The sequence below is a fragment of the Pestalotiopsis fici genome (genome assembly GCF_000516985.1).
Source record: "Pestalotiopsis fici W106-1 unplaced genomic scaffold PFICI_Scf_7, whole genome shotgun sequence".
NCBI lineage: Eukaryota > Fungi > Ascomycota > Sordariomycetes > Amphisphaeriales > Sporocadaceae > Pestalotiopsis > Pestalotiopsis fici.
In genome coordinates, this window is record NW_006917097.1 from 2,630,999 (window position 1) to 2,652,051 (window position 21,053).

At 50.9% G+C, this 21,053-nt stretch overlaps 9 protein-coding genes across 9 annotated transcripts; 4 read left to right on the plus strand and 5 right to left on the minus strand.

Moving 5' to 3' along the window:
* Nucleotides 1-480: 480 nt before the first annotated feature.
* Nucleotides 481-954, minus strand: PFICI_10419 (uncharacterized protein; the record flags this gene model as incomplete). Its single annotated transcript, XM_007839000.1, has 2 exons — nucleotides 481-693; nucleotides 805-954. 2 exons carry the CDS (start codon nucleotides 952-954, stop codon nucleotides 481-483), a joined length of 363 nt encoding a protein of 120 aa, XP_007837191.1.
* Nucleotides 955-3,053: 2,099 nt separating this feature from the next.
* On the plus strand, nucleotides 3,054-4,904 carry PFICI_10420 (Lysine--tRNA ligase; the record flags this gene model as incomplete). Its single annotated transcript, XM_007839001.1, has 1 exon — nucleotides 3,054-4,904. One exon carries the CDS (start codon nucleotides 3,054-3,056, stop codon nucleotides 4,902-4,904), a length of 1,851 nt encoding a protein of 616 aa, XP_007837192.1.
* A 319-nt stretch (nucleotides 4,905-5,223) lies between these two features.
* Nucleotides 5,224-6,786, minus strand: PFICI_10421 (uncharacterized protein; the record flags this gene model as incomplete). Its single annotated transcript, XM_007839002.1, has 2 exons — nucleotides 5,224-6,307; nucleotides 6,398-6,786. 2 exons carry the CDS (start codon nucleotides 6,784-6,786, stop codon nucleotides 5,224-5,226), a joined length of 1,473 nt encoding a protein of 490 aa, XP_007837193.1.
* Nucleotides 6,787-7,459: 673 nt separating this feature from the next.
* PFICI_10422 (uncharacterized protein) lies at nucleotides 7,460-8,685 on the minus strand (the record flags this gene model as incomplete). Its single annotated transcript, XM_007839003.1, has 3 exons — nucleotides 7,460-7,529; nucleotides 7,617-8,483; nucleotides 8,561-8,685. The coding sequence occupies 3 exons, from the start codon at nucleotides 8,683-8,685 to the stop codon at nucleotides 7,460-7,462; spliced, it is 1,062 nt and encodes a 353-aa protein (XP_007837194.1).
* A 1,251-nt stretch (nucleotides 8,686-9,936) lies between these two features.
* PFICI_10423 (uncharacterized protein) lies at nucleotides 9,937-11,667 on the plus strand (the record flags this gene model as incomplete). The annotated part of the gene is made up of 1 exon (XM_007839004.1): nucleotides 9,937-11,667. The coding sequence occupies one exon, from the start codon at nucleotides 9,937-9,939 to the stop codon at nucleotides 11,665-11,667; it is 1,731 nt and encodes a 576-aa protein (XP_007837195.1).
* Nucleotides 11,668-11,768: 101 nt separating this feature from the next.
* Nucleotides 11,769-12,782, minus strand: PFICI_10424 (uncharacterized protein; the record flags this gene model as incomplete). The annotated part of the gene is made up of 1 exon (XM_007839005.1): nucleotides 11,769-12,782. The coding sequence occupies one exon, from the start codon at nucleotides 12,780-12,782 to the stop codon at nucleotides 11,769-11,771; it is 1,014 nt and encodes a 337-aa protein (XP_007837196.1).
* Nucleotides 12,783-13,628: 846 nt separating this feature from the next.
* Nucleotides 13,629-14,701, plus strand: PFICI_10425 (Casein kinase II subunit beta-1; the record flags this gene model as incomplete). Its single annotated transcript, XM_007839006.1, has 2 exons — nucleotides 13,629-13,787; nucleotides 13,862-14,701. The coding sequence occupies 2 exons, from the start codon at nucleotides 13,629-13,631 to the stop codon at nucleotides 14,699-14,701; spliced, it is 999 nt and encodes a 332-aa protein (XP_007837197.1).
* A 1,983-nt stretch (nucleotides 14,702-16,684) lies between these two features.
* Nucleotides 16,685-18,248, plus strand: PFICI_10426 (uncharacterized protein; the record flags this gene model as incomplete). Its single annotated transcript, XM_007839007.1, has 3 exons — nucleotides 16,685-16,711; nucleotides 16,771-17,139; nucleotides 17,202-18,248. 3 exons carry the CDS (start codon nucleotides 16,685-16,687, stop codon nucleotides 18,246-18,248), a joined length of 1,443 nt encoding a protein of 480 aa, XP_007837198.1.
* Nucleotides 18,249-18,573: 325 nt separating this feature from the next.
* On the minus strand, nucleotides 18,574-21,035 carry PFICI_10427 (uncharacterized protein; the record flags this gene model as incomplete). Its single annotated transcript, XM_007839008.1, has 4 exons — nucleotides 18,574-19,700; nucleotides 19,762-20,669; nucleotides 20,777-20,878; nucleotides 20,968-21,035. 4 exons carry the CDS (start codon nucleotides 21,033-21,035, stop codon nucleotides 18,574-18,576), a joined length of 2,205 nt encoding a protein of 734 aa, XP_007837199.1.
* Nucleotides 21,036-21,053: the final 18 nt, after the last annotated feature.

Below are 21,053 nucleotides of genomic sequence, written 5' to 3' on the forward strand. Positions count from 1 at the left end.
TTCGCGTCTGCGAGTTCGCAGCTGGGAAAAGTTCACTGCAATTTTATCCTTCACCAACCGCACAGCCAGCCACATCACATGGGTCAGGCAACGCCATTACATAGTACATGAATGCATTTAAATGCAGTGTAACGCAATTATACAAGTCAACTCATGTGCCCCAAGCGTGGCTAGTGGTTGCGGCACCTTTCGGATGACATAACAGGAAGCAACAGGAAGATCAAATGTTTGCACATTATTTCGTTGATTGGGACCATCCATCATTAGTTTAAGATACTGGTCAAATGATCAACAAATTGGAAAAGGTGCAGATAAAGCGCCAAGTTGGGTTGTAGAGCTTGAGCATAAAAAGTTGTAAAGCTAGTACCTAGATTGAAATACGTGGGATAGAGGCCATCTCAGAAAATGATGATGCCTTTTTGTGGTAGTTCCGTCAGAAATCATGAGTCTGCGACAGATGTCCATAAAAGACCTCCAAAATTATTTGGTCGGAGCCACCAGAGGGTCGAGGCAAATTCCAATGCAGTCCTTATCTCCATTCTCAGGATCACAGCCATCCAATGGCCAGTCGTAGCACTGGGACAAGAAGTTGGTCGAATAGCACTCGTCCCCTGCTGCGCCAGCACAAGTGATGGGCTCGTTTTTAACGCAGATTCCAGGGAGATCAGTGACATCAGGACGACGAGGGTCGGGCTACAGAATATGTCAGTGGGAAAAACTCAATAATTTCAACAGACTTGACTACAGAAAACAGACGACTTTGAAAGAAGACTGTTTCAGAATGATGAGATATTTTGAACTTACTTGAATGCACTGGTAGCCTTCCTCGCATGTCTGCGGGTCTATGACAAAGCCACCGCAAGGCGCATATTCGATAGGCTCCAACTGACGGGGAGTAGTGAGGGCATAGGAAGAGGCCGCAAAAGCGAGGGTGACGAGGGAGGAGAACTGCATCTTGATGTTGTGATGAATTTGATTTATGGGAATGTAGGTTGTGCTTGTGTGCTGCTGCTGCTGCTTGGAAGATGAGTGAGAACAATAGAAAATTGATATAGGATTCGTGGTCCTTTTATATCCGAGAAAGTTTGATTTCAGCAATATGGTTTGACGTCGGTGACCCAGAGTCGCCGAGGGCCATCTCGCTTGGCAGACGACCATCTGACGACGCCGCAGTCCAGGTGTGAGGTTCTGACGAGATGGAGAATCCTTTGCGTGTTGGTGAATTGACCAATCGGGTGTTGTGCTCATCCCCAACTATTTCCTAATCACAATTGGCAGTTTAGCTTATTGTCGATGATTGCTCTGAATGAACAATGGCGGCTTACCTTGGTAGTTGCCAAGATAAACGGCCAAGCTCTATACGATTTATAATACCTAAAACATGAATGTGGCGCGGAATGTCTGATGTCAGCTGACTTGAATCTTTTGTGGCCTTACGAATATTAGCTATTTGTTTCTTTAGTTTACGCATTGAATGCTGAATTCGGACTGATCCTTCTAATGAGACCAAGTTTCCAAGATCGTGCAAGTGCACCATCACAGAACATACATGCCAATGGAGGGCTGAGATCCAATATGTTGCCTACCGGAAATTATTCCGGAAATATAGAAATGTCTCAGTGATGCCAAGGACAAGGTAAAGTTTGTGATCAACTCCTAACCCCTAAGACATTAACGAAGCGAGTTGGAAATCTTGGACTCTAGTGACAGATTTTGTAAACACGTCTCCTTCAAACTTAGCTCCAAATATCAAAAGCCACAGTGTGAAACGGAACCCATCTAAATTATGTCCTTGCTCACAAATGTTCTCGGTCCGACTGCGTCAGTCGGTAGGGACTGTTGTGTAAAGCCGCAACCTTATGTTATGAAACCTTGATTTGATCGGTTCGCAACGCAACTGTAGATGTTTATAAACATTTGAAACAGCACCAACATGAGAATATAAGAAACCGCAAACCAACCAAATTGATGTGGAAGTTCCTCTGAATTACAAGCATGGCATCTTCAACGAAATCTGTAAAGGTAGTATCTAGTTACACCGAGTAAGGATCTGGCAACTTCCAGGTCTTTACTAATCCTGACTTTTTCAGCATCTCTGCCGACTCTAGACGATAAGCCAAGAGATGGTCCAACAATGTAAGAGCCTAACTAGAGTGACATAATGAAGCAAACTATGGATCCCTGCTGTGGTTCAATGTGGTACATTCGCATTCCGTTACACAAATCTTGTTGGAGTATACCAATGATCGGGCACAACGCGAGGAAAAACCAACATGATTGCATACTAATTGCACTCTCTGATTGTCTACACGAATTCATTTCAACTATTTTAGATCACGGATTTACCTTAGTCTCAGATCCTACTATGCATAATGTATGCAGATGCTAGTAAAAAGCATGTTTAAGAGAGTGCTGTTCCAAAACAGTCCAATCAAGACAAGTAGAGGTACGGGGAGACTGAGATTTCCATTACATATTCAAAGAGGCGTCCCACTTTGATATATGTAGTGTAAGTTATGGCCTAGACTCATTTTACAACTACCAGTGAGTAGGGTCGTGGGTTTTCTCCCTGCGCAGCGCACTATGTGAATGAGTCATGCAAATCGAGTTGGGCTCTATGACCAAGTAACTCATCACACAAGCGGTAACGGAGGGAGGTACTGGATTATGTTTGCAGCTTACCTAGGGTGGCATTTTCATTCGGCCAGAAGTATTTAGTAGGACAAAAGTACGAGTTTAATATACTGGCATTAAAGAGCGTACAGATGCGTGAATTTACGACAGAGTGCACAGATGTTATTAATTGCAAGTTTACAAGTTGGTTACCTCCCTGCCCTGGGGCTGATTGAGTCTGAGTCGTGTGTCATTGAAACCCGATTGCGGGCGACCCCTCCAACACCCCGCCAGCCGCAGAAAAAAATACTTCCAAACCCCACCAAAAACCCCCCCAAAAACACCAGACAAGAAATTCACCCTTAGCACATCCATTCACGATTGACGGTTTGCGCTCAAGGGAATAACTTGTATTTTCCTCAGTCGACTCAATTCACAACATGGCTGACAGCAGCGCACCCCCGACCGAGCAGGTCGCCAACCTGCACCTCGATGAGGTCACCGGCGAGCGCGTGAGCAAGTCGGAGCTCAAGAAGAGAGAAAAGGCCCGCCAGCGAGACGCCAAGAAGGCAGAGAAGGCTGCCGCCGCTCCCCCCAAGCCCGCAGCGGCCAAGAAGAACACTGAAGAGGACGAGAAGGAGTTGACACCGAACCAATACTTTGAGATTCGATCCCGCGCCATCGCCAAGCTCATTGAGACCAAGGACCCGTATCCTTACCCCCACAAGTTCCAGAGCGACTACGACCTGCGCAACTTTGTCAGTGACTTTGGTCACCTCAAGTCTGGCGAGCACCAGAAGGACAAGGTCATCCGGATACAGGCCCGCATGTACAACAAGCGTGCTTCGGGAAACAAGCTTGTCTTTTACGATGTCCGCGATGAGGGTGTCAAGGTCCAGGTCATGTGCCAGTCCCAAGAGGTCGCCGAGGGCGCCCCCGAGTTCGTCAAGCAGCATGAGCACCTGAGAAGAGGAGACATCATTGGTATAATCGGTTACCCCGGCCGTACCGCCCCCAAGAACAAGATTGAGAAGGGCGAGGAGGGAGAGCTGTCCATCTTCGCTACCGAGGTCGTCCTCCTGACGCCCTGTCTGCACCAGCTGCCCGACGAGTACTATGGTCTCAAGGACCAGGAGGTCCGCCACCGCAAGAGATACCTGGATCTCATCATGAACCCCAAGACCAGAGAGACCTTCAGCACCCGCCCCCGAGTTATCAAGTACATTCGCAAGTACCTCGATGACGCCGGTTTCCTCGAGGTCGAGACCCCCATCATCAACATGATTGCTGGTGGTGCCACCGCCAAGCCCTTCGAGACTCACCTCAACGACTACAACATGGACGTTTTCCTGCGGATAGCTCCCGAGCTGCCCCTGAAGATGCTGGTCGTTGGTGGTCTCAAGAGAGTTTACGAGATTGGTCGCCTGTTCCGTAACGAGGGCGCTGATCTGACCCACAACCCCGAGTTCACCACCTGCGAGTTCTACGAGGCTGGTGCCGACTTTTACGACCTGATGCACAGAACCGAGGAGCTCGTCTCTGGACTCGTCAAGGAGCTCACTGGTGGCTACACCACCACCTTCACCACCCAGCACGGCGAAACATACAACGTCAACTGGGAGGCTCCCTGGAAGCGGGTGTCCATGATTCCCGCCCTCGAGGAGGCTACCGGCGAGAAGTTTCCCCCGGCTGATGAGCTCCACACCGATGAGTCGAGAGAGTTCCTCAAGAAGGTCTGCCAGAAGGTCAACGTCGACTGCCCTGCTCCCCAGACCACGGCCCGTATGCTTGACCGCCTGACTGGCGAGTTCATTGAGGAGACTGCCGTCAACCCTACCTTCATCATCGAGCACCCCAAGATCATGTCGCCTCTTGCCAAGGACCACCGCAGCAAGCCTGGTCTGACCGAGCGTTTCGAGGCCTTTGTTTGCAAGAAGGAAATTGCCAACGCCTACACCGAGTTGAACCAGCCCTTTGAGCAGCGCGCTCGTTTCGAGGAGCAGGCCAACCAGAAGGCCCAGGGTGATGACGAGGCTCAGCTCATTGATGAGACCTTCCTCAACGCCCTCGAGTACGGTCTGCCGCCCACCGCCGGTTGGGGTCTGGGTATCGACCGCCTGGTCATGTTCTTGACCAACAACTACAGCATCAGGGAGGTGCTGCTGTTCCCCTTCATGAACCCGGAGCACACCGTCAAGAAGGATGACGACAAGAAGATGCCAGAAGAGATTGCTGCGGCTGGCGCTGAGGCCGCACCCGCCACCGGCACTGAGGGTATTAGTAAGTCATGATAGTCCCCTCGACTTGGCCTCGAGACGAACAAGAGCGACTAACATGGATACAGCCCACAAATAGAGATCGAAAACACGAGTCTGCCTTACTGCGAATCAACAAGAGATAAAATGCAGGAGAAATTCTGGTCTTAATTGCACAACAGATGCCAAGCATCTGAAGAATGTTTGTTCATGATGATGAATCTAGATATGATGAGAGAGGAGTGCGATATGCCAAGCCTCATATAAAAAAAATACAGTAAAAGTACACAAATTTGTACATGTCTTTCTTGGCGTCTATAAAATGTTCATGTCGTCACATACAAGAAGCGATGAATTACCGCTTGACCTGCCCCTGGGCAGCCTGAAGCCGCTTCTGCACCTGAGCCAGCAATGGCTTTGGCACTCGAAGTCGGTGTCCCAATACGAGAGCGCCCGTCAGGAGGGCCAGGGCACCAGCTTGATGAGCGGCTCCGAGCGGGATGGGAACCATGTAGATGAGGGTAGTGATACCGAGAGCAACCTGCAAGCTGACCAAGTGTACCATGCCCAGGACGCCCTTTTTGACATCCTTGGGCATGGCGGCAGAGACCCTGCCAGTGCGCGAGTAGGCAAACAGGGCGAGCACGGCACAAAAAGTCGTAGTGGCCAGGATGCGGTGGTCCAGCTGCACCAGGGACGGGTTCTCGAGCATGTTGCGCCACCAGAGATCCGAGCCGTCCTCCTTGCGGCTGTAGAACTTGTCCCAGAGCTCCGACTTGGGCGGCGTGAGACCGAGGCCCATCTTGGGGAACTCATTGTAGATCAGACCGGCGTCGAGGCCGGCGACGAGGGCGCCCGACAGGACGGTGACGAACACGAGGCCGGTGAGCAGGGCGGTGGAGCGGCGGAGGGTCGTGAGGACGGGCGACTGGAGCGCGGTCAGGTGCTTGAGGGTCTCGACGGGGGCGGCGACGGCGCGGCGGGCGCGGAGGATCGAGAGGGCCGAGAGCAGCATCCAGGAGTAGCAGACAAAGGCGGTGGCCAGGTGGGCGGCGAGACGGTACTGGCTGACGCGGGGGTGGCTACCGGGCGCAAAGAGGTCGTCCTTGAGCCCCGAGGCCACCATCCACCAGCCAATGAAGCCTTGGAAACCAATGAGGGCCGAGATGCCGACGAGCGAAAAGGCCATGCGCTTGGTGACGCGGCGGCGGGCAATGAAGTAAATGGTCGGTAGAACAAAGGACATGCCAATCACGCGTCCCCAGAGCCGGTGCGTCCACTCCATAAAGTAAATGGACTTGAAGTCATCGAGGTCCATGTGCGAGTTGATCATTTTGAATTCGGGCGAGGCCTTGTACTTTGTAAACTCGGACTCCCAGTCCTCGTCGGAGATGGGCGGGCGCGAGCCGGTGACTGGTTTCCATTCTGTAATGCTGAGACTGTTTCGCAGCAATGGCAATTAGTCAATTGATCCTCGATTGTTGTTGGTCATGCCGGCGTAGAGCGTGGATGGGGCATTGGAAACATACCCGGACTCGGTCAACCGTGTAAGTCCACCAAAGACGACGATACCAAAAACACTGACGGCACTGCCCAGAAGCCAGTATGCGACAGACTTTGACGACGTCTCGGGCCACGAGCTACTCTTTGCGGACTTGGAGGAAGCAGCTTCGGGGACGGCCTGCTTGGCAATGTCGCTCAATGGCGCCGCCTGCTGTGAGGCCGTGTGCTGAGATCTCGTCTGTCGTAAGATGCGCAGGATCCGCGATGGGGCCGACGACGGCTGCTGCTGGATCGAAGACGGCCGTAGTGCTGCTGCTGCTGGAGCTTGCTGCCAAAGGCATTGGCGACATATCGACGCCGCAGGGGCCGGTGCCCTCAGGGCTACTCGGCGTAGTCCCGGGAGGAGCAAAGACATTGTGGAATTGTTCTTCTTTGCTATGAGTTGCAGGCCTGCATACTCAATGAGTGTGGAAAGAGGGAATGGATACAAAGGGCTAGGGAAGAAAAAGTCATAGACGTCGTCTCGTTCGATAACCTTTTCTCCATGCAACGTGCGACGGAAAGAATTGGTTGGTGGGGCGAAGCTTTTAGAACAGCTCCCCCCCTGTCGCCGGCTGAGATCGGGGTCTAGTTCCAAGGGTCGTTCCACTATAATAGCCACCTGTGACGGTTACATCCAATCCGTGATCGGGTGTTTGTCACGCCAACACCTTTGTGTAAGACTTTGGATCAGGTCACCACGGAATGTACCATGAGCATGGTCGATATGGTTCAAACATATACTCATTCGTGGCGTACCAATACTTTAGAAGCGTTTAAATAAGCAGCATGATACAACTTTTGTACGTTGACGGTCGATCTAGAATTGCAGCCGACTACAATACTCTCCAATAAAGATTTATTCGTTTCATGTCTCTTCAATGTCGGTCAGCTTCTATGACTTGGATTGCCTGAGCTTTTGCCAGTAGGGAAGCCATATAACGTCATTGTTGACAATCATTGTCTCAGCGGCATTACTAGCGATAGCTCAAGTATGAGCATCCATTGGACCATGTACATTATTCTCGTCGACGAAATACACATAAAGCTTAAACATCCGACTGCGACTCTAGGAATCCCAACAAGTCTTGTGTCATGATCTCATGCGTGTGAGATGCCCTACTTCTGGTTAGTTGTCGGAAGACACCAAAAAAAGAAAAAGAAAAAAAGGAAAAAGAAAGGTACTGCAAGCTGGACTGCACGTACATGTGACCAGAATTATACCAGAAATACTCTTCCAGTGGTAAGCATCCGAATTTTCCAGGATCCGTTAGAACCTCCAATTGCATGTATGCAGAGCAATAGGTCAAGTTTGTGATACCCCAGGGGGCAGGGTCATCCAGTACGCCATTCAGAAAGGTGTTGGCATCGTAGACCATGGCCTTGGCTGCATGGTGACTTTCGGAAAACTCGACCGTCCTGTTGGCCAAGATGCCGTCCCACAGATCAACTTGCGCCTTGCTCGGGACCGGAGTCTCTCGGACCTGATTCGCTGCCGTGCGGTCCAGAGGCGGCAGATTGACAAAGAGAAAGTTGCGGTATCCAGCGTCAAACAGCGGCTGTATAGACTGCTCAAAGACGGCGTCGATCTCGGCCTGCCAAAAGTCCTCAAAAGTCACATTCTCTGGCTTCTTGGTCTGCGAGTCGTTGATGTCGTTGATGCCGATCCACACGGCAACCAATACTTGGGCTCGCTTATCCGCGATGAGAGGCCCCAGAACGGGTTCTCCCCAGGTCAGAAACTGCGCAGTCTGATTGACAAACGGCGTCGTTTCATTGTGGTGTACCGGTAGGAACTCCTCGGAAATATCGGCTCCGGCATAGGCAAAGTCCCACAGTTGAATGTCACAATCTGACGGAAAGTGTTCGCCGGGCTCGATTGCGCATCCTGTCAAATATTCGACCCAATTCGGTCCACCTTCTGCTGTGCCCGTAAAATTCTGCACAATCTTGTCACTGAGTAGCTCTTCGGGAGTGAAGGCCAGGTCGCCTGGTAGATAATCCCCAATGAAGCTGAAGTTTGGGTAGCCATATGTGCCCTGGACAAAGGTATAAGAGTCTCCAAAGGCAATCCTAGATGGTAGTACCCATGAGTATATTGTACTGCAAACTTTTGTTGATAGTCTTTGTCTTTTGCATGATAAACTTACAAATATTCTATATCATCCCAATTGAATTGGGACTGCTCTCGTGGCACACAGCCAGCACTTATTAAACCAAAGCCATTGATAATGGCCAAGCTGAATAGCGTTGCCCTGGATTTTGAGGATGTCATATTATCTCTTTGGGCCGCACACTTACGATAATAATGATACATCACCAGACAATAAACTTTATAAATGCTTGAGAACTGGGCCACCTTATGTATGGAGCTAATAACGCTCTCTCATCATCTCGTCTGGCCCCTTCCCCGCTGCATTCCATTCTTGCAGATGATTTGAACATCCTACGGAAAAGCTTTGTGTCTCCATTGGTGGAAAATGAACCAGGGCTTATTCTGTCTACCCTTGCCTCCAACCCCCCGCACACTTATTACCAGTCTCCAAGCTCCCAGCCAACTCTCCGGCGTCATAGAGGCGAGTGAGTATAGCTCATGCATATGTGTGCCGGCGGGATGGAAGTGCGTATTTAATCCGAGTGCTCCATTTTTTGTCCGCGTCGTCGCTGTCTGGGTCAAGATACTGGATATGGTATACCATTCCTATAGTGGAAACGTCTATACTCTATACTTCTGCGCCACCCCCGAACAGCCTCGCAACATATTTTCGCACCCTTCCCGCCTTGGATGATACGATTTGAAGGTCAAATGTTTTCTTGCCAGTTATATCAACAAGCTTTCTCGTTTCGCATTCTGGTTTGAATTGGGTTATGCTAATGGAGCTTTGACTTCCGGTCTGTTTCATATCATTTCGTGCAATCTCAGACTGTTCAGAACACTAAAACATTAATGTACTTGTACACTTTCATGTGCGCTTCTGTAACACACTCTTATTGAGCAAAAATTATAACAGTTGACCAAGTTGAACTTGACACTTATGGAAGGGGGGGACCCGAAGTCGAAGCAAGGTATAGTAGTTAGATCTTACATCTTAGTGGTCGTGCTCAAGTTGGAAATCGTGACACAGCGGTGCTTCAATTGAATGGGAATCGTAATAAGGCCTTCGACTATATATCCATGATGCGCCACCGTGTGGCTGGTTGTGTGGCACCCTTCGGGTGACACAGCCGGAAGGTTTGATTAAGTCTGTTTGTTCACACATTATTTTCGTAGATTTAGACCATCTTTAATTTTACTCTTTATTTCAGATACTGGTCGTATCAATCCACTTAGCAACAAGAAATAGCACGTAGGCTGAAATCTGGTGATCGGCGTGATACAGGGGTATGGATATCCACTTCACATCTAGTCCTCCCTATTCACGGTATTCAGCTTTTCCCTCATGCTCGTCTCCAGGATTGACTTGCTCATGGACGCATCGACCCAGACCTGCTCCAGCGCGTTTCCGAATGCGGATCAAGCATTAAAATGCGCCTGCTCCATTCAGCGTCACTCGAATTGCACAATTTCAACGACAATGAAATACCACCATACGCCATTTTGTCCCACTGTTGGGGAAGAGATGAGATCAGTTACCAAGATATGCAAATGTACCAGCTGGAGACGTCAAGCCCTTGCGGGGAATCATCCATCAGACGCAAACTCGGGTTCCAAAAGATCGAGAGCTCTGCCAAATTGGCATTCGAGCAAGGGTTTGACTACATTTGGATTGACAATTGCTGCATAGACAAAACTAGCAGCGCCGAGCTGTCTGAATCTATCAACTCCATGTATCGATGGTATCAAGAGTCAATCGTATGCTTCGCTTTCCTGGCGGATGTCCAGGGACTTGAAGACAAAAGCGACCTTGTTCGTAGGAGCTCTGCTTTCCACAACAGTCGATGGTTTCGACGTGGATGGACGCTCCAAGAGCTAGTTGCGCCGAGTCGGGTCGACTTTTATACTGGGGAGTGGACTTTCATTGGAAGCAAGCGTGATGATGACATGCTTCCTCTCCTGAGTGACATTACCGGAATAGAGGAAGGTGTGCTGAAAGGCCGTCTCTTACCGGAAGATGTGAGCATCGCGGGCAGAATGGGATGGGCTGCCAACAGGTGCACAACAAAGACTGAAGATATAGCATATTGCCTTATGGGTATCTTCGATGTTAATATGCCGCTCCTGTACGGCGAAGGCAAAAAGGCGTTCATCAGGCTACAAGAAGAGATCTTGAAAGGTTCCGATGATCAGTCAATCTTTGCTTGGGCAGCTCCACAATCGGAACATGCTACTTCTGAAGATGTATCAGGACTCCTTAGTTCGAGCCCTGCTTGGTTCAAAGAGGTTCCGAGCTACAGACTATTGCCGCCACTGCCAACTGGAGGAAGCATGCCTTGGAATGTCACGAATCTCGGGCTATGCGTGCAGCTTTTTTTGCGACCAAGAAGGAACAACAGTGGAAGAGTTCTCTTAGATGAGTTTGAGGCAATCATGGCTTGCTCAACAGGTATTGAGCACCAGGATTATAGCCCTCGTATCTGGTTGCGGCGATTGTGGGGTGACCAATTCGCTAGGGTATCCCCGGAAAGCTGCGATCTGATCAGGTTCAATTTACAAGACCAAGACCAGACCGAAGGGTCCTACACAACCATATTCGTGAAAGCAAAGCCTACGCTCTTCCTTCCCGAATTTAAAGTAGCCCCTGAGAACACGCAGGCCACAAGTACAGACGCTGAAAGGTTCGTGCTTGTGGACGTTGAGCCCAAGTCAATGTGGGACGACCTGACCGGTATACTCAAGTTGTCCCAGCCAGTCTTGGGTCGCCCTGCTGCGGTTTTCCGATTCCAGAATACTATTTTCCAGGACAAGCTGCTAGACGTAGCTATCGGGGTAAAGCGCTCCCATGCTCATGATCGTTGGCGGCCGTGGGTCAAACAGCTGCCAGCGAAATCCAAGAGACCTTTGGCCGATTTTTTGAGTGATCCGGAATTTATACAGTTGGCCGGGACGCTGTTTCACACCCCAAATATCGAAAGCACTTCCGACGTTGCTCGATTTCCTCAACAAGATGAAGATACAAGCATGCCGTTTACGATTGCCAAAGTCGAAGAGATCTACCAGAGAAGTAGGAAATATTTCTCGCTTCGTGTAATCATCAAGCCCGAGATTTTTGTATACACCAAGTATATGCCAAAGGGCGATGTCATGGAAGTGGGTTGAGTGATGAAATTTCGAAAAACGGAGCAGGTGGCATGGGTTCCGCGGATGTTTGCGTCTTTGGGAGTGGTTGATTTGAGATTGATCGCTATCAGGGGCGGCAATCACCTAAACCACCAGTTGACAGAAGCGTTGAGTCGTCCATCGTCAAAATTGCTTTGAACGCTGTGCCACCATCCCTTTGGAATGAATAGAGCATCTCCAGGCTCGAGCACAGCTTCTAGGATATCACCAGATTGGCCAACACCCCATATAGCATCATAGAGTGCAGCTCGCTCGGGGCCTGACATCATCTCTGCGCCCCTGAATCGAGAATTGCCTCGGAAGCCCAACTGCTGCTGAACGCGTGTATATAGCTGCTGGCCCAAAGAAGGTTTCAAGAGCCGAACGGTCTTGTTACTTAGGAGTTGAACAAATAGGTTGGGATTGGGATCCCTATGCAGAGGAGTGTAGGTCGGTTCTAAACCTAGCCAGATACTCGAGTCATAAACGTCACCCTTTCCAGCCCCTTTGACGATTGCCGGGACAGACAAATCGTCTTGCAGAGCCTGAGGAAGCTCGTTGAGTTGAGATTGAGCTATGTAGAGACGCTTGACCCGATGCTTGTCGTCGACCGTGGTATTATACACAGTGGCTTGCTCTAGTAGACCTAACGGCGCATGGAACTGGTGGAAAGTGGCCTGCAACGTAGATGATGGGCGTGTGTCGCAGAAAACATTATTGAGCAGATGTAACGCAAGGTCAGGATGTTCAGGGCGAAGCCAATCTGCAAAACTCGATATGGGATCTTTTCGATGAGAACCTGTGCTTTGAACAAGCTCGTACGGGAAAAGCATGTCATGAAAATGAGTGAGATGTGTACCGAGTGAAGCTGATGCCCCTTGCTCATGCGTGAACCATTTTGTTGCTGGTGTGAGTGTATGTGATCCTCGGATCAATAGTGGAAGCTCTGGAATGAAGGCAGCGTCCCTAAAGGCGTCCAAGTTTGCATTTTCAGAGTGCGAAACACTGCTGATGGCACGTTTGGCCTGGCAATTGCTTCCACTGTGGAACTGGCTGAGAGCGTTGAGTGACGATGTAGCTTGCCAAACGCTTCTTCGAAGTAAACATCCATGCATGCTGCGAGGTAGAGGTTTCTCGTGAGATATTGCCTTTCGCGATTGGCTACAATATGAATGCCCGAGAAGAGAAATATCAAAGAATTAATTGAACCAAGGAAATTATTTGTACTGAAATCAGTCTGCTATTTTCAAGGCCACTGCTTGAACCTTACACATTGTGTTGAAGCTCGCCTTCTTTTCATTGTGTGATATGGTGACAGCATCCAATATTCATCTACCAAGAATAATGGTATGCAACTAAAAAGGGGTTTGGCTTGATAAGCATCAAAGATAAGCGTTAAGATGAGGGCGTTGGACGCACAGACCCGCTCCCATTGCAATTGAATTGGTCGCCTCAAATCTACCAACCGCCCAGGTCTTGTTAGGCTAGTAGGCTGGGCGCCTAGAGTCGCTGGTGTCCACTAACAGACACCTGCAGCACCAAAATCCCAATTTGCGTGCGTGCGTGGGAGCGAGGCTGTCCCGCCATTCGTGCTCGCAACCTCGCTCAACCTAATAAGGCACTGTAGGGCACATTCCGTCGTTGGTGATCCTGCCGCCAGATCACATTGCGCCGTCATCATCAACAGCATCAACTACATTATTCTTGCACCTCGCCTGCAGGTCCTTGATACTATCGGACCGTTTCCTCGTGGCTCAGCCAAGGTCGGCTGCTGCGAAACCTAATTCAGCCTTCGTCGCCCCTCCTGTCGCAGTCTCTACTACATTTAAGGTAGTGCTACTTGCCGCGGGGTATCGTATAATTCACCTGCTACCCCTCCAAACATTGCACATCTCAACATCGATACTCGACTAAAGGCCCTTTTTACCAAGGTTTTATAGATTTGGCATTTGCCAGAAATCATGTCTACCTCCTCGGGTACTCCCGAGTCGTGGATCTCTTCCTTCTGCTCGCTGCTGGGCCACGAGTATTTTGCCGAGGTGTCGGAAGAGTTCATCGAGGATGATTTCAACCTCACTGGCCTGCAGTCGCAGGTTGCCATGTACAAGGAGGCTCTGGAGGTGAGTTGGTGCTTGCTGAGTTGGAAGAAATTTGTCCGCGACCACTACTGACCTAATCTTTCCCCCCCTTTTAGATGATTCTAGATGTCGAGCCCGAGGACGACGAGGAGGAAGAGGAAGATGAGGAGGAAGAAGAGGACGAGTCCATCGAGGGCGTAGACCGAATGCGCTCGGGCGAGCGACGAAATCACAGTCGGATAGCCAGCGACCTGTCCGTCATCGAGTCTTCAGCCGAGATGCTCTACGGTCTCATACATCAACGGTTCATATGCTCCCGGGCCGGCATTCAACAGATGTCGGAAAAGTACGAGCTGGGCCACTTTGGTCAATGTCCTCGCAGCAATTGCGAATCGGCCAGAACACTGCCAGTTGGCCTCTCTGATATCCCAGGGGAGGACACAGTCAAGCTGTTCTGCCCCGCCTGCCTGGATGTCTACGTACCCCCTAATAGCCGCTTCCAAACCGTTGATGGCGCCTTCTTTGGTCGGACTTTTGGCGCTCTCTTTCTCCTCACGTTCCCGGAGTACGATTTGACCAAGAGAGGAGCAGAAGTTCTTCATGGAGGTCGCATTTCAGATGACGACAAGGAGTTGCTGAATGGCATGTACGTCAGCAATATCGCACCTGGTCTGGGAGGCGCCAAGATCTATCAGCCACGCATCTATGGCTTCCGGGTATCTGAAGTTGCGCGATCGGGTCCTCGCATGCAGTGGCTTCGTGACAAGCCGGAGGATATTTCGGAACTAGACGAGGCTCGAAGATATGTCGAGGAGAACCCTGATAGTGAGGACGAGGATGATGCAACCATGAATCTGAATGGAAGACCTATCCGTCGCCTCCGAGCCCGAAGACGAAATGGCCCCAGTGGGAGCCCCATGGCCATAGAAACCAATGGCGCCGAGTCGGAACTCTAGTTTGCCAACGACACAGCGCCTTGCCTACCACGACGGCCAACTTTTCGAGTCAAACAGCCTTGTGTGCTATGAGCGAGGGGTGACTGAGCCAAGTTGCCCAACTCTGGTCTACAAAATCTAAGCCGATGTGAATGGCTGGAATACGTCGCTTACCCCGTCAGATAGGCGTTCTGATCGCGGCAGAAATGTCAACATGAAAAAGGTGTTGCGACTACACCAACAGCAAAACCTGAGTTCAATTTCCATCCAAAAACACCAGCCAAAACTCTTTGCCCGGTTCCTTTACGAGATGGATATGGGTCGATTGTCTGGAGTTTTTGGCTTTCCACCGTCCTGCATGGTCCGGCGTTCATGCTTGCGAGGGACGACAGTCTTTCAAGGATGATGGTCTTCAGATTAAGGTCTTGATATTGATAGCAATGAAGACTTGAGTGGCGAACTATGGAGGAGCCCTTTACTGATTACGAAGCTCCTATTGAATAGAGCAAAAGGGCACAGATATGCAAAGGAAGCATGGGCGAATAGACGGCAAATGCAAGCTAATTGATTATTGTTGTAAAACACTCTTACTAGAAAGGTGAACACAGGCCATTCCAGTCCATGTCATCCCGATAAGATGGTAGTACGGAGAGCGGAACTATTACCTAAATCCCTGGTCCTGAAGCCATGGGTTTCCGAAACATGAGTGGCAACGATTCCGCACTCATCATGCATTGCATTTGGAATCATGAAGCAGACAAGGCGATCTAGTGAGACTGGCCAACAAAGAACCTTGGTTAAGAGCTAGGTAGTACGCTCGAGTGCCGCGACTATCTGGGGAGAGGATCTGCAGGCCTTTTACCCCACAGACAAGCAGTACCTGCTTACACGAGCAGATCTGATGATATTCCGTGCTAGAAGCAAGAACTTTAGATAGGAAGAGATTTGCTAACGTATGATTATTCTCGTGGAGGCCTTAGCCTGGCTGGGGCGTGGGGAGCCGCTTCACTATAGCTTCAGGCTTAGCAAGATTGCCATGCGGGCGTTGCGGGGTAGCGCAAATTAGATGGTAATCAGTGGAATCACATGATGACCAGTCTGACTGCCTGGCTACTTGACCGCCTTGCCCGCCATACCAACGATATGATAATAGACGTGTAGAATATCCTTGGATATTCGTTGCAAGATCTGCACCATTTAGCCATTCTGCCCTAGATGTGGACTTTCGAGCGCCCGTTCCCCCTGTGGGGGGAAATAGTTCAAAACTGGGGGACGGGGAGACCTTTTACATTACGAATGTGACCTGGGAAAAGTGTCAATTCACCCATCAACCCACGTATCTCTCAGCCTGTCTACCTACGCTAATACCGACTCCATACCAAGCATGCCGCTACTACTAACGTGAAGTACATTACATTTCTTCCCCTGATTACACGTGTATACACTACGCAGTTTCCTCTCCCTTCTAGCGGATCGATGGGTCACCAAGCCATGAATTCATTGGATCGTTTCAGTGTATCAAGCTAGGCTTACATGAGCTACGCCACCTTCTTGCAGAGTAACTTGAGCACTATTGGCCCATGGACTCGGCCAAAAGATCGTCAACGCAGCAACGTTGTCGATAGTGAGAGGACCCTTTTACCGCGGACCCCTTGTCCCTCTTGCTTATGCCGCTCAAAGGCACGTATGGGCTGGGTCTTGTCTGAATATGATCAGATACTACAGAGAATGACTCGGCCGATCCTTCCAAAGACAAGGGCATAGACCCCGTCAGGTGGATAGAGGCAAAACCACTCCATGGTGGCATAAGCCCTGAGCCCTGGCTATATTGCTCTTTACTGCCGCCTCAACCGTGGTTGAACATTACTTTCCGCGGTTGGATCATCTCACTACTCGGCATTCCAGAGATAGATATAGTCCAGGCAGAGCCCGCTCTTGATTTCTTTTCCATTTTCATCTTTATTCATCAATACCCCTTGATTATTCCATACAATACTAGCGACCATGACAGACTACAAGATTCCCTTCACCGTAAGTCTCGCCCCCTCATCTGACATAACGCATGTACCTTTTACTCAACTTGTCCATAGACCTTCCACAATGTCATCAACAATGAGTTGACAAGCACAGCCACCACGCGGCACTCCTTCTGCCCTAGCAACGAGGAGGCCCTGCCAGAAGTCCCCGTGTCCACACAAGAGGACGTAGACCGCGCCGTGGCCGCGGCCAAGGCCGCTTTCCCTGCGTGGAAGAAGCTCTCCCAGGATGAGCGGGCGGCGTACCTGGACAAGTTTGGCGCGGCCCTCGAGGCAAACAAGGAGGAGCTGACAGCCACCCTTGGCCGGGAGGTTGGCAAGCCGCCACAGGCTGCCGGCTTTGAGATGTTCCTCACACAAGGCCTCGTTCAGGGAACGGCGGCGCTGCGTCTCAAGGACGAGAAGGTTATCGATGATGAAGACGTACGTGATCGTCCTGACAACCAACCCGTGCATTTGACGACTTGCTGACAAGTTCCATCTAGCGGACTGCCATCGTGCGTCATGTGCCCCTCGGTGTAGGCGTCGGTATCGTTCCCTGGAACTTTCCTCTTGCCCTCGGAGTGGGCAAGATGGCACCCGCGCTCTTGGCCGGAAATACATTCATCTGGAAGCCGTCGCCATTCACACCCTACACGTCACTAAAGATTGCCGAGATCGGCGCCAAGGTGTTTCCCCCGGGCGTCTTCCAGGCCCTCAGCGGCGACGAGAGCCTGGGCCCGCAGCTCACGGGCCACCCCGACGTGGCCAAGGTGAGCTTTACGGGCTCGGTCGAGACGGGCAAGCGGGTCATGGCGGCGTGCGCGGGCACGCTCAAGCGCGTGACGCTCGAGCTGGGCGGCAACGACGCCGCCATTGTGTGCGACGACGTCGACGTCGACGCCGTCGTGGCCAAGATTGGCTTCCTCAGCTTTGTGCACTGCGGCCAGATCTGCATGAACATTAAGCGCATCTACGTGCACGAGAACATCTACGACAAGTTCCTGGCCGCTCTCGTCGCCATGGTCAAGCAGTTCAAGCAGGGCGACCACGAGGACCCCGAGGCCTTCTTCGGACCCGTCCAGAACAAGATGCAGCACGAGAAGCTGCAGGCCTTTTACTCGCAGATTGGCAAGCGCGGCTGGAAGGTGGCGCTCGGCGGCGAGCCGGGCGCCAAGTCGGGCAAGGGCTTCTACATGCCCCCGACCATCATCGACAACCCCGCCGAGGACGAGACCATTGTGACCGACGAGCCGTTTGGCCCCATTGTCCCCGTGCTCAAGTGGTCCGACGAGGACGACGTGGTCCGCCGGGCGAATGCCTCGAAGCTCGGCCTGGGCGGCTCCGTCTGGAGTAAGGACGTTGCACGCGCGCAGCGCATGGCACAAGAGCTCGAGTCTGGTAGCATCTGGGTCAACACACACTTTGAGCTTGCCCCCAACGTGCCTTTTGGTGGCCACAAGGAGAGTGGCATGGGAATGGATTGGGGAATCGTCGGTCTGCAGGGCTGGTGCAACCCTCAAGCATACTGGACCAAGCACTCGGGCGCTTAAGCAGCACCTGTTCGATGTTGAATGAAATTAATATAAAGTATAATTGCCAAGTCATTTCTCTGTGATTGTTTCATAATTATTCTCATACGTGTGATGGTTATCGTGTACCGTTTGTAGCACGGTTTTTGACCGCCCACGCGAGTTCTCATGTCTTTTCATTGGGTACCTATATATACATGTTATACTACACCAGTAGCGATCATGACAACAGCTGTGAGCTTGTGACATGGTTCTTATATGATCAAAGCTCCAGTATTAGTATCCAAGGTAGGCATGACAAGATAAAAAGAGTTTAATGTTTGGCCTTGACGTCAGCACGACATTACTACTGCTCAAATCGCCAATCTAGATCGAACCAGGTTGACATGACGCCCAATTCATACCAAACAAACTCGGACGAAGCAGGCATGCCCGCGATATCACCATCGCAACCAAATACTGCACTGATCAAGGGGTCATTCGTTTGTGTTTCCTGAGAAACGCCGGGCGCCTCCACCTCCCCTGACTGTGTTGCTGGGGGTCCACGTGCAGCGTTGACTGCCATTTCTTTCGATCGAGTGGCAAGTTTTGTGAACTTATCATTGGCATCTCTAGCTACCGGCCACGTCTTCCCTAGACGGGACAGTACTTCTGAACAATTGCTTACAGCTTGGTCAAAGTCTGCCGACTCGGTGCCTCCAACAAGGTGCTTGGTGGCATCGGGCAATTTGAATATACTGTAAATCATTGTGATGCCACTGACAAACACCAAATGTGCAGCTAGCCAGCTTTCAATGATTTCCCCAAATCGGAGCTGTTCTGCGTGGATGCGAAGTACCTCTCTTGAGGACTCGTAGCACCGCCTGTAAGCCTCTTCCGACGGCTGGGATATCGCGGGCGACGGCCGGAATAGGAGGAGAACGCACTGGTGGTATTTGATCTCTAGACTTGGCAGCAATCGTCGATAATGACTGGGTACCAAGACTTGCGACAGCAGTATCTCACGTGCTGAGGAAAGAAGGTCGTCGCAGCTGGCCAGTGCTTCACTTTGCCATTGTGGATAATTTGATGGCCACGGAAATCTCCAGGGCGCCTGGGCTACTCTGTATAGCATGAGTTTAATCTCTGCGGTGATACGATCGAAACGGAAAAAGAACGCTGAAGCCGTGTAACCAAGTCCGGTCGTTTGATCCAAACGCCGTCTCTTGGAGCTTCGTTCAATCTCTCTAAATCTTGCCAGCTCGGCATCGTATCCCTGCTGACTGGGTTGTGAAGCGGACATCACAGCATTGAAACCAGATGAGCTGCTTCCAATTTCGCCAGGGAAGTCTATATCGATGGCTTCATCACGCAAATTTAGTGGCCGACCGAGGGTTGTGCAAAGCGTCCGATCGATCGAATACGCCGACCAGAATATCCCACAACGAACGTTTTCGAGTGCTTCAGTCTCAGGTTCATTTCCTTCCCGTTGAGCTGGAGGTGTCTTGTCAGGCTTAATGTCGGATGGGAATGGCGGGAATCGGCAGTTGCTTACCAGGAACGGACCTTCTTTGCAGTCCAAGATCCACACAGCTCGCGACGATTGCAGACGAGAGAAACCACGCGTTAAGACTGCCTTCAGGAAAAATAAAGCTGGCCAACACCAAGAGAAGCATGACCTGGACACCTTGCACAGAGTCATGCAGTTGAAGCGCAGAGACATGGGCCATAGCCGATGCTAAATGTTCTGCGCTCTTCAAATCGAGTTGGCGACCCTGCTCCAGTATCCTGGCGCCAAGAGCAGCGACAAGAAACAGCATCGCATCATCCAAAGATGCTTTGTTGAACCCAGCTTGAGGCTCACGTAAAGTGACTTCCACGATTTGTTCAATCTTGCCTTCTTGGAGAAAGGGGTATTGAGAATGGAACGCATCTACATAAGCACCAATGAATCTATGCATTTCGGGTAGTGACGGCAAGGGAGCACATCGTGGTGGTGCTGTATTTTGGCTGAAACCCGCATCCTGACGAGGAAGATCAGCAGCACTTGGTAGTCCTTGGCTTTGTGGTATAGCTGCATAGGTCAAACGAGCCAGAGTGAATCCAGATGATGGGCCCAGATACTTTGGATCGCTGGCCGTATTACCAAGAGAGAGCAAGCCAACTTCGTGTGCCAAAGGCTGTTCTGGGCCGATTTGGCTCCCATGTACTGATGGACTTGGGACTGCATCAGTGCCTGTTGCGGTAGCACCCGAGCGCCCGCTGGTGGTGACTGGAGAAGATTCCTGAGGCGCCTTATTGGCTTCACGTGGCGGCTCGAGAGAAGCCTGAGCATGATTCTCGCCGACTTCTAACGTGGAGTAGTCGTCATGGCCCAAGTCATCATCCAGAGACACATGAGGAGCGTGTATTCTCACAATGCTTTCAAGCACCTTGATGCGTTCTTCTAATTGCTTGGCATGGCTATAGGATGTTCAGTACACTGGATACTACTATACATTATCCTTGGCAACGTTACACAGAATAAGGAGTCGTTGTGACGGGGGTGAAGCGAATAAATGTGTACTCACAGTTTGTCCGAATTGGCGGCTTGGTCACATTCAACGGCGGCCTTTTCACAATTGGAACATGTAGGCAGCCTGTTATCACACTTGACCTTTCGAGCACGACATCTATCATTTCACGGGGTCAGCGGCGTCGTAGCCGTAGTCGATCCCGGTGTCGAGTTCGGCATCGAGCGAGATCCCACACTACTACTAACCTTAGGCATGCCGGGATGCGTCGGCGGCCTTTGCCGGCAGCCGGCAGTTGATCAAGTTCTTGATACATTAATGCCTGAGCGGTGAA